The 10,304-nt window shown below is 33.9% G+C and overlaps 1 protein-coding gene across 1 annotated transcript; it reads left to right on the top strand.

Moving 5' to 3' along the window:
* Positions 1–218: 218 nt before the first annotated feature.
* Positions 219–5,956, top strand: LOC145140394 (protein NRT1/ PTR FAMILY 4.5-like). Its single transcript, XM_079073900.1, has 6 exons — positions 219–350; positions 472–571; positions 3,875–4,092; positions 4,205–4,630; positions 4,736–4,857; positions 4,996–5,956. The coding sequence occupies exons 1-6, from the start codon at positions 219–221 to the stop codon at positions 5,954–5,956; spliced, it is 1,959 nt and encodes a 652-aa protein (XP_078930026.1).
* The last annotated feature ends 4,348 nt before the right edge of the window (positions 5,957–10,304 follow it).

Raw genomic sequence — 10,304 nt, 5'->3', positions numbered from 1 at the left:
AGAAAAGGAAAGGGTGGATGAGGTTGTTTATGCGTTAATGATTTTTGTCGTGAAGAATAGAGTTTTTGTGAAAACGATTGGGCAAATGCAGTAGGCAACCAGAAAAATAAATAAATATTACAAATTAAGGGTCCTTGCAGTCATGGGGGAAAGAAACAATACCCTCAAATTAACTCGGTCTATTTGAATAATTGAATGTCTGAGCTTCCAACAATACAATGCTTTTCGTTAATTGCATATTGTTTATAAAAGGTCACTCTTTATTCTGCAAGACACACAAGGTTTTCTCTCATCTCCTCTTCCAAATTCGAAGCTTTCTCTTTTTCACTATCTGTCATTATACCGCCATGGTAAGTCATGACACCTATCTCTATATATATAAACACACACATGTGTGTACGTGTAATTATTTTTATGGTAACTCGATCCAGGTCATGCTCATATATAATGTGAACTTCTGCATGTACGCAGGTGGAGGAGACACCAAAGACAGGCTACAAAATACTTAGCGGCCTTAGGTTGAAGCCCAATGGTCAAAAGGGTGGCTTCAAATCTTCTGGCTTCATCTTTGGTAATTCATACTTGTTTGTACATAGTTACTAGTGAATATTAAGATGCAAAAGTCTCATACTCTTCAATCGGACGAAGTACCATCAGTAACATACTCCAAAAGAGTTTTTTAGAGATTGTGGTTGACATAAGTCACATAATGGAAGGCTTCCGTGATTAACCTCTAATATCTCTTAGTTGGTTAAAAAACTACAAGAAAAGCCATTACTATCAATCTAAATTTTATTATTGTTAAAAATCGTACGTACCATGTATTATGGGTGTTAGTAAGAGGCACATGTCAATACAAAATTGACCATAGAAATATGAATAAATGCAGATTAAAATAAAATACTTTTTTTTGTTTTTTTTCTAGCCAATCTCTTAAATGAAAAGAAATATGCACACGTGAAAATGAGCATAATCATGAAAAATCAAAGTTTTTAAAATTTATTTCTCTACAAAATAAACATAATTATGAAAATTTGAAAAAAAATGTTATTTTTTTTATTTTTTAATAAAAAAAACTCAGAAAAAAGTTATCTAAAAATCAGAAAAATTTAATGAATACTTCTACTCAATATACTAGTGACTTTCTAAAAAAAATTTAAAAATAAGTTTTTGAAGTATTTATTTTTAATTTTAAGAAATATTAACTTTAAAAAAAATTGAACATAATATAATCCAAAATGTGATAATTTAAAATAAATTTTATTCAAAATATTTATGATCCTTAATTTATTATAATCTAAAAATATTAAGACTTAAATATTTTATAATCATTAAGTATATCTTTTACGATTCGAAATTAAATAATTCAAAATAAATAATGATCCATATTTTTTTTTTACAAAAACTATATTTAATCGAATATATTATTCATCCAAAATTATATGATTCAAAAATGATTTGATTCAAAATAATTTGATTCAAAATTCTATAATCAAAAAATAATATGATAAAAAAAGTATTATCGGAAAATATTATGATCCTTAATATTCTTCTTATTTAAAATTTTATAATTGTTAAACATTAAAAACTAAAACCAATATTTAGTTTAAAATATGAAAAAAAAATTAAAAAAAAAACAAAAAATAAAATCAAAAAACAAAAATAAAAATAAAGAATAACACTACTATCTTCGAAAGTATGTGTAGTAAAGAATATTCCATGTCCTTGTTTAGTCGTTTTCAACATGGATTTCAAAGACACTAATGTCCTTCCCAATGTTAAAACTCCACTAATCTTGACTTGTTCAACAGTCCACAAAAATGATAACTTTATATTTCGAGTCTACCAATTTAAAGAAATTGTACCCAATGTTTCCAACCATTTTATCCCCAAAATAACATTCGAGTTTCCTAATTGTATTGGCATGTATTTTTTTTAAGTAATTTCTTGCCCTTGAGCCCATGTAGTCACTTGTTTGCAAACGCCTTGACCACCCATGGACGGTTGTTCCCCATAACTATATTTTACCCTTTGGTAGGAGTAATTCACTAATTCGTAATTTTTTCCACTAAGTCAATGGATATGAAATAATAGGAAGCCCCACAATAGATCATTACAACTACATTTTGTGCTGAGTAAGGGGCAGTTTAGAACGATTTTAATTTTTAAGATCTGAATTTTTAAAAGGTCTGAATTTTTAAGATCTGAAATTTTAACATGTTGTTTGGTTGGAACCTCTGAATTGTTATGCTGAATTATAAAAATAACCATTTTATCCTTCTAATTTTATTGTCCTTGGAAGAGTGAATCTACTTATCAGATTTAATGAGAATTCTATTTTTTTTTCCTTAATCAAATAATTTTGCAACTTCTCTGCTGTCTAGGTTCTCCTTTTTCATTATCATTTTTTCTACTAATCTCTACAACTACCATTTTATTTCATTTGTTTCTTTTTAAATGCAAATCTTTGTCAAATAGTTTTCTAAACTGATTTCCAGTTTTGTTTTCCATTGGTATTGACTAATAGTTTTCGTTGTGTTCAATTTATTTATTTATCACCTTCTAAATTTATTCTCTATTGATTATTGATTTGTTGTTGAACAACTCTGGTTTATTTTTAATACAACCTTTTCAGCTACAACCATCGTTTGACTTCGCCGTTTTGGGTTTAGAAGTTTAATTTCATCTAGCACACCATTAATCAATTCCCTTACAAAGATTTCATCGGTTATAACTTCAAACGGAGCTACTAATGATACATACTTCTATTTGTAATCTTTAATTGGTCCTCTTTGTTAGCTTTTTAAGAACTACTCACATAACATACCTTCTCAAGTAGTTTTGAATTGTACACCATTAGACCACTCACATAACGCACTTTCTGAGTTTATCTATAACTTACTCATGCATACCATTAAACATCAATATTTATAGCTTCCTTCCTCTAATCATTAAAAAGTTAACCATCTTGTTTATGCATTTCTATTGAGATTTCTCGATCATAATTCACCATCCATGGAGATCGACATTGTATATATCGACTTTCATCCATAATCGTTTAGATTTCGATTGATGTTAGTCCATGCTTTATGATCGTTTTTAGGGTTCCTTCCATTGATTCAAATTTAGAATCAAAATTGAATTGTGTCACCTAGATCATTAAATCATGTTTTGCCTCTAAATTTGCGATTCCATCTCCTATTTCTTCAATACATACGTGTAATGAACTAAAGAATTCCCTTCTAACCAACTTCCTTTTTATTTATTACCAATATTTTAATAAGCTCCAGCCGCTAACTGACTTTTTTTGATTTGACCTTTTTACCCCTTCCATTTAGTGGCACGAGACCTGACTTATCCCACATCAGCTAAAATTAAATTAAGTTGGTGGCTGAACGCCTTAGTGTTTTAGAGTAATTTCTATACTTAGGTTTATGGATTGATACATGAGTTTGTATCAATAGGTATAAATTAAACACCATCCCCATCATTCGAGGTTCCAACACTTGGAGTGATAGCTTAAAGTGGTGGTCTGGACCCACAAAACACGGTTGGTTTTTGGAAAGAAGTTCTATACTTCGGTTTTATGCCTTGACATGAGCCTAGTATGGATGAGTTTTTTCAAAAACTATCTTGTTGTTTTAAAAAATAATAAATAATAAAATTCAATTGGCACATTGTATGTGACATCAAAAGCTTCATCGTTTGCAACATATACATAAGAATAGGTCTTAACAAAACACAATGTGTTAATCCGAAATTTAAGAAGATACCTTTTTTCTAAATTAGAGATGGTTTTGGATATCTTTGGTTTCTTTTATTATACATTGTACAACCGATCAAAAATTGATATAATACCTTTATAAATTTACAGGTTTGGTGGCTTTGGAGAACATGGGATTCATATCAAACATATTGATAATGTTCTTATACTTCATGAATGATTTGAGCTTCAACATTCCTGGAGCTGCAAACACAGTGACAAACTTCATGGGCTCGACATTCCTCCTCTCAGTTATTGGTGCTTTTATTTCAGACACTTACATCTCCAGATTCCATACTTGTCTCGTTTTTGGAGTGATTGAAATAGTGGTAAGCAAACATCCGTTGCAAAAGAGAACAAAGTTTCACGAAGACACTATTACAAAGTTTTTAACAACTGGTCAATAATAGTATATATAATACCATGTATGATTGATGGCAGGCTTTCATGATTGTGACTATTCAAGCACATGACACAAGTCTGCATCCAAAATCTTGTGGTCTGAAGGAGAGTTGCATGGAAGGAGGTATAGGAGTAATGTTCTACACATCCTTAGCATTGTTAGCATTAGGTGCGGGTGGTGTTAGAGGTGCTCTTGCGCCTTTTGGTGCAGATCAATTTGACACAACAAACCCGAAAGGACTCAAGGCCCAAGGTACCTATTTTAACTGGCTTGTGCTCAGCACCACCTTGGGTGCAGCCGTGGGAGTGACTGGATTTGTGTGGGTTAGCACCAATCATGGATGGTGGTGGGGATTTTTCTTGGCTACTATTAGTAGCTTCTTAGGGTTTACATTATTTTTAATGGGGAAACCATTCTACCGCATTCAAGTTCCTGAAAATAGCCCGCTTCTAACGATTATTCGGGTACCCTCTCTCTCTCTCTCTCATGTGTATAAAACGTCAAAAGTATTAATGTGCAATGATGTTAGGGGATTCTTTTTAAATGCAAACTTCCATGATTTTGTACAGGTGGTTATAGTAGCTGTGAAGAACAGAAAGTTAAAACTACCAGAAATTACTGAAGAATTATATGAGAATAGCAGAAATGAGGCCTTGATAGGGAAAAATCTCTCTCGTACTGGTGAATTCACGTATGTATATTTATACGCCATAATTGGAAACATAACTAATAATATTGTTGTTTAGGTATATTTGAGTTTGAGTTGTAATTTTCTATAAATAACTCTAAAAAACTAAAGATTACTAAGATTGATAGTGTGCATGTGCAGTTGGCTGGACAAGGCAGCAATTATTCCGAATGATTCAAAACCAAGTGAACTTGCACCATGGCAGATATGTACTGTAACACAAGCCGAAGAAGTTAAGATCCTAATAAGAATGCTTCCTATCATACTAAGCACTGTTGTCATGAATACATGCTTAGCCCAACTACAAACATTTTCACAAGCACAAGGAAACTTCATGAACAAAAAACTTGGAAGCGTTGACTTCCCTGCAGGGTCAATACCTGTAATTCCGCTTGTTTTTATGTCAGCTCTCCTTCCTATTTATGAGTACTTCTTTATACCCTTTGCTAAAAAGTTCACCAAACATCCTCAAGGAATTACTCAACTACAAAGAGTTGGGGTAGGGCTTGTTCTCTCTGCAATCTCTATGGGCGTGGCAGGCATCGTAGAGGTAAAAAGGAGAAACCAATCAAGAATCAATCCACTTGAGCCCATTAGCCTCTTCTGGCTCTCTTTCCAATATGGTATTTTTGGGATTGCAGATATGTTTTCATTGGTGGGTTTGCTTGAGTTTTTCTATAAAGAGGCTCCTATAGGGATGAGATCACTTGCGACTTCCTTTACATGGATATCTATGTCTCTTGGGTACTTCCTAAGTACGGTGTTGGTGAGTATTGTAAATTCTGTTACAAAGAGAGTGTCACCAAGCAAAATAGGATGGATTCATGGGATTCTTTTGGACAACAACAATTTGAATTTGTTTTATTGGTTGTTGGCTGTGTTGAGCTTGATAAATTTTGCAATTTATTTGCTTTCGGCCATAAAGTACAAGTACAAAAAAGAAGACGAGGAACTATTAAAGACAGAAATGGTGTCCACGACTACTAGTATTGGAATGGTTAGTGCAAGTGAAGATGATATACCAGAGAGTACTACTCAAGAAAAATTTGCTCACGCTGAAGTAACTGTTGAACGAAATCAGAAGGTTAATGGTGGAAAATAACTTAAAGCTCATTCCACAAATATAACTCTTAAAGACCTTGATTTCCTTTTTTTTCCTTACATTTTAGTGATTGTAAAATAGGGAGAGCAGGTCACACAAAAAGACGTGTTTGATTTATTTAGGGTTAATGTTATTGTAGCCCAACCAACTATCATTTTCTATTTTAGAAGGTTTGTTCATGTTTTTTCACATTCTAAGGGCATGAAATCCATTTTAACCTATTATTAAGAACCTAAGACTGTTTTAACCGATTTCCACTACCAACTCATGTCTATGTGGCGTTATGGAGGCCATGTGTAAACTACCAGTACCTATTGACTAACGAATAGAATTCGTCAAGACTTCAATTCTCATATCCACTCCCATATTAACAAAAGCAAAACCAACTATGATATATATAACCTGTACATCATTCAGTAGATACATATTCATGTCCAGAATATTCAAATTAAACCCACTACAAAAGTCACATGCTTCCTATTTTCGACTCCTTGTTCATGTCTTAAAATGCATTTTGACTATTTCAATAAAAGTAAAACAACCCCACTTTTTCAAACAAAATTGCTATCGATTCTTTAGTAATTTACAAACAGCAATCGTCACCTCTAAAATATATGTTACAAATTTTCTTATACCCAATGAATTGTTTCCAAATTTACTTAGTTTATTATGGGGAGTCAAGCCAACATATTGATTTTGCTATACTTGTAAAATTAGTGTCTTTTCAAGAAATTCCAATCCTTTCTATATGGAAGAGAACATGAATAGGTCACATGCCCTGCATAGTTGCATGCCAGAACCACCACATATAACACCAAAACACACTACAAGAGTAAATATCAAAAGTGTCGTCGGTAATAGTGTCGCCGGTAATCAACGATTTTGGTCGCTGGTAATAGTGTCGCCGATATTTACATAACAACATCCGATTAAATATCAAAAGTAACAGTGTCGTCGGTAATAGTGTCGCCGGTAATTACATAAAACAACCAAAAGTTTTATAATTCTAACAAGTAGCAAAGCGTGACAAAAAGTGTAATATACAAATAAAGCTCCTCCCTACATACCATCATCTCCGTTCCCATCATTTCCTCCTTGATTATTCTGTGATTGAAAAAACGAATAAAGCTCCTCCCTACATGCCGAGTCTTTGAGTATTGCCTGAAGATTTTCCAACTACATAATAAATAACAACATATATAAACTTAAACATAAACAAAAAAAACCAAACTACATTGCTATTTTTAAACTAAGACAAAAAGCCAAAGTAAATTGCTATATCTGGCACTTGGAACAAAAACCCAATTACCAAAGCTTTTAGCAAATAATCACCACAAAACCAAAATTACCAAATCAACATGCATTTTATGATGCCAAAGTAGATTGCTATTTTTAAACTAAGACAAAAAACCGAAGTACATTGCTATTTCTTGCACTTGGGACAAAAACCCAATTACCAAAGCTTTTTGCAAATAATCACCACAAAAGGAAAATTACCAAATCAACATGCATTTTATGATGACAAAGTACATTGTTATTTTTAAATTAAGACAAAAAGCCAAAGTACATTGCTATTTCTTGCACTTGGGACAAAAACCCAATTACCAAAGCTTTTAGCAAATAATCACCACAAAACCAAATATTCATATACCACATATACATTAAACACATATACATTAAACACACATACATTGACATATATACACCAAATATACATAGATTCACATACAAATATCAAATATACACACATATGCCAATTTTCATATAATTTATACAAGTACACATATTTTGCAATTAAACTCAAATTTCACAATAAATATAAGTAAATAGAACCTGTGGTGGCGGAAATCAACGAAAATGGTCCAGTGGTGGCGGTAGTCGCGGGTGGTGGCCGGGAACACAGTCAAAAAACTGAAATTGATAATTTTTTGAAATTAACCACTATAATAAGCTGAAAATCGACGTTACAAGAGAAAAAGGAAAGGAAGCTAACCTGGAAATACTTCTCTGTCGCCGGAAATTGAGTAATGTCGCCGGAGAAATGGTCCTCACCGGAAAATACAGTGTCCGTCGGTATCTTCTTCTGTGGCCGATTCACTCATCGGAAAATTAAGTAATGTCGTCGGTATCACCCACTTAATTGACGAATCGATGGAAGTAAGCAGAAGAGGCAGAAGAGAAACGCATCAGCAGCGAATGGAGTCAACAGAAGAGCAAAAGGAAAAAAGCGTCGATTTTTTTGGGGTTAATTATGTCGCCCTTTAGCGGCGACACCTTTATCGGCGATGTCTATCAATAGCGGCGACACTCAGGAGGGAATTATTGCCGCGTCTTTTTTTGATCTTTAGCGGCGACATTCGTAGGTCTTTAGTGGCGACAAAGGTCGCCGGTATTGATTGTGTGCGTTCCACGAGTACCCCAGCCGTTGGATTAGAAACACGATCGGACGATTCATGTTTAACAGAACGTCAAAGCACGGATCCGTGTCATGGAACTTTAGGGGCGACACAAATAGCGGCGACATTGGCCTTTAGTGGTGACTTTTCAACCTGTCGTCGCTAAAAGTCGATGTCGCCGCTATTTGTGTCGCCACTAAAGTATGTATTTCTTGTAGTGACATACACACACACACGAAGCAAATTAAAGATGGAAGAAGCATGTCACTTTCCTTTATTTGAAACCAAGGTAGCTGAGGGGCAAACCTTATTCCAGGTTTATAAAACATGAACGACGATGACTATTGTAACGCCCGCAAATTCGGGCTAGTCAATTTAGAGACAGTGAGCAATAATAATAATGTTTTGATAGAAGATTATTTAGAGTGAATAATCTTAACCATGATGTAGTACATGTCTCAAGGGTTCCGTACATATAAAGAATGATGAAATCCGAGTTATAACGAAGAAGTTATGACCTGTCGAAGTTTCGTGACAAAATCGGCACGACGTTGTGTGACGTAAAAAGTAAGTTTACGATAAATAGCTTTTTAACCTTAGAGATCAAAAGGAAAGTTGTAATATACGTTAAAACGAGAGCATGCATAAAAAGAACGTCCAAATCTGACTTCGTATGAGGAAGTTATGAATTTTCAAAGATTTGGCACAACAGTGTGCAGCCCGGAGTTCGAATTTTAGATCGAACGATTTTTAGCCGACAAAACCTAAATGAGAATTGAAGATATCATTAATAGGAGTTCAACGATAAAAAATCAGTCGAGAACGGAGTCCGTATGTAGAAGTTATGAGTTTTACACGATCGTTAAACAGTGTAATCTTCTGATACTATTAAATTTAAAATCGGTTGTGAATTAGCCGATGGAGTCAAAAGAAGAGTTGTAGATCTTGTCAATACTTATAGGTGGATATAAAGAACGTCGAAAATAGAGCTCATATGCGAAAGTTACGGGGTTTAGAAGTTGGAAGGGTGCTGTTGTGAAGTGGGTGACGTGGCAGAATCTGAGCCATTGCTTTCTCCCCACCAGATGAAGACAAGTGGAACCAACTAGACGAGTTGGACCAGAAACTCGATGAGTTTAGGGCCAGAAACTCGACGAGTTCACCACTTTTCTAGCCGATAAATACCACCCAAGAGTTCCTTCATTCTTCACACCTAAAACCCATTCTTCTTCTCTCTACACACTCTCTAAACCTCCCAAAACACCCCCACAAGCCTAGGAAACTTCCCTAGCAATAGAAGAAAACTCCAGAGCGCCCGAAAGCTCCTAGAAAAAGAGTTTATCGGCTCGAAACTCTGCCCCTGTACAGCCCGGTTTTCAAGCAAACATCCCGGTTTCGTCGAAGCGAAGCGCTGTCCAAGTTGGAATCACCACCTTATCAAGTGAGTGCATATTTACTTTCATCTTACACATAGATATGAATTATTTTATATAAATTACGTGCTATGTGTGCATATTATCTGTTTACCTTGAGATCTATGTTGAATGAAAGATTTAAACCTTTTTCAGATCTAAACTCTATATGTATTTTATATCTTGACATCTATGTTGGATGGAGGATTTAAACTTCGTTTTTCAGATCTAAACTGTATATGTATTTTATATCTTGAGATTTATGTTGGATGGAAGATTTAAACTTCGTTTTTCAGATCTAAACTGTATATGTATTTTATATCTTGAGATCTATGCTGGATGGAAGATTTAAACTTCATTTTTCAGATCTAAACTGTATCTACAAATATGTTGGGTAAAACATGGGTAGATGAAATAGTTGATGTGTGATAAAATAAAATGATGAGAGGACATGTTTTAAATGATTTAAACTGTAGATGTATTTTACATCTACGGATATGTTGGATAGAACATAGGTAGATAAATGATGAGGGATGAAAG

The sequence above is a fragment of the Lactuca virosa genome, chromosome 9 (genome assembly GCF_052849685.1).
Source record: "Lactuca virosa cultivar CGN04683 chromosome 9, Lactuca_virosa_CGN04683_v6, whole genome shotgun sequence".
Taxonomy (NCBI): Eukaryota; Viridiplantae; Streptophyta; class Magnoliopsida; order Asterales; family Asteraceae; genus Lactuca; species Lactuca virosa.
This window is presented reverse-complemented; position numbering and strand designations above follow the sequence as displayed.

Coding starts and splice junctions, on each gene's coding strand:
- LOC145140394 (XM_079073900.1), top strand. CDS start 219: ATGCTTTTCGTTAATTGCATATTGTTTATAAAAGGTCACTCTTTATTC. Junction 351..471: donor TCTGTCATTATACCGCCATG/GTAAGTCATGAC, acceptor GCATGTACGCAG/GTGGAGGAGACACCAAAGAC. Junction 572..3,874: donor ATCTTCTGGCTTCATCTTTG/GTAATTCATACT, acceptor ATAAATTTACAG/GTTTGGTGGCTTTGGAGAAC.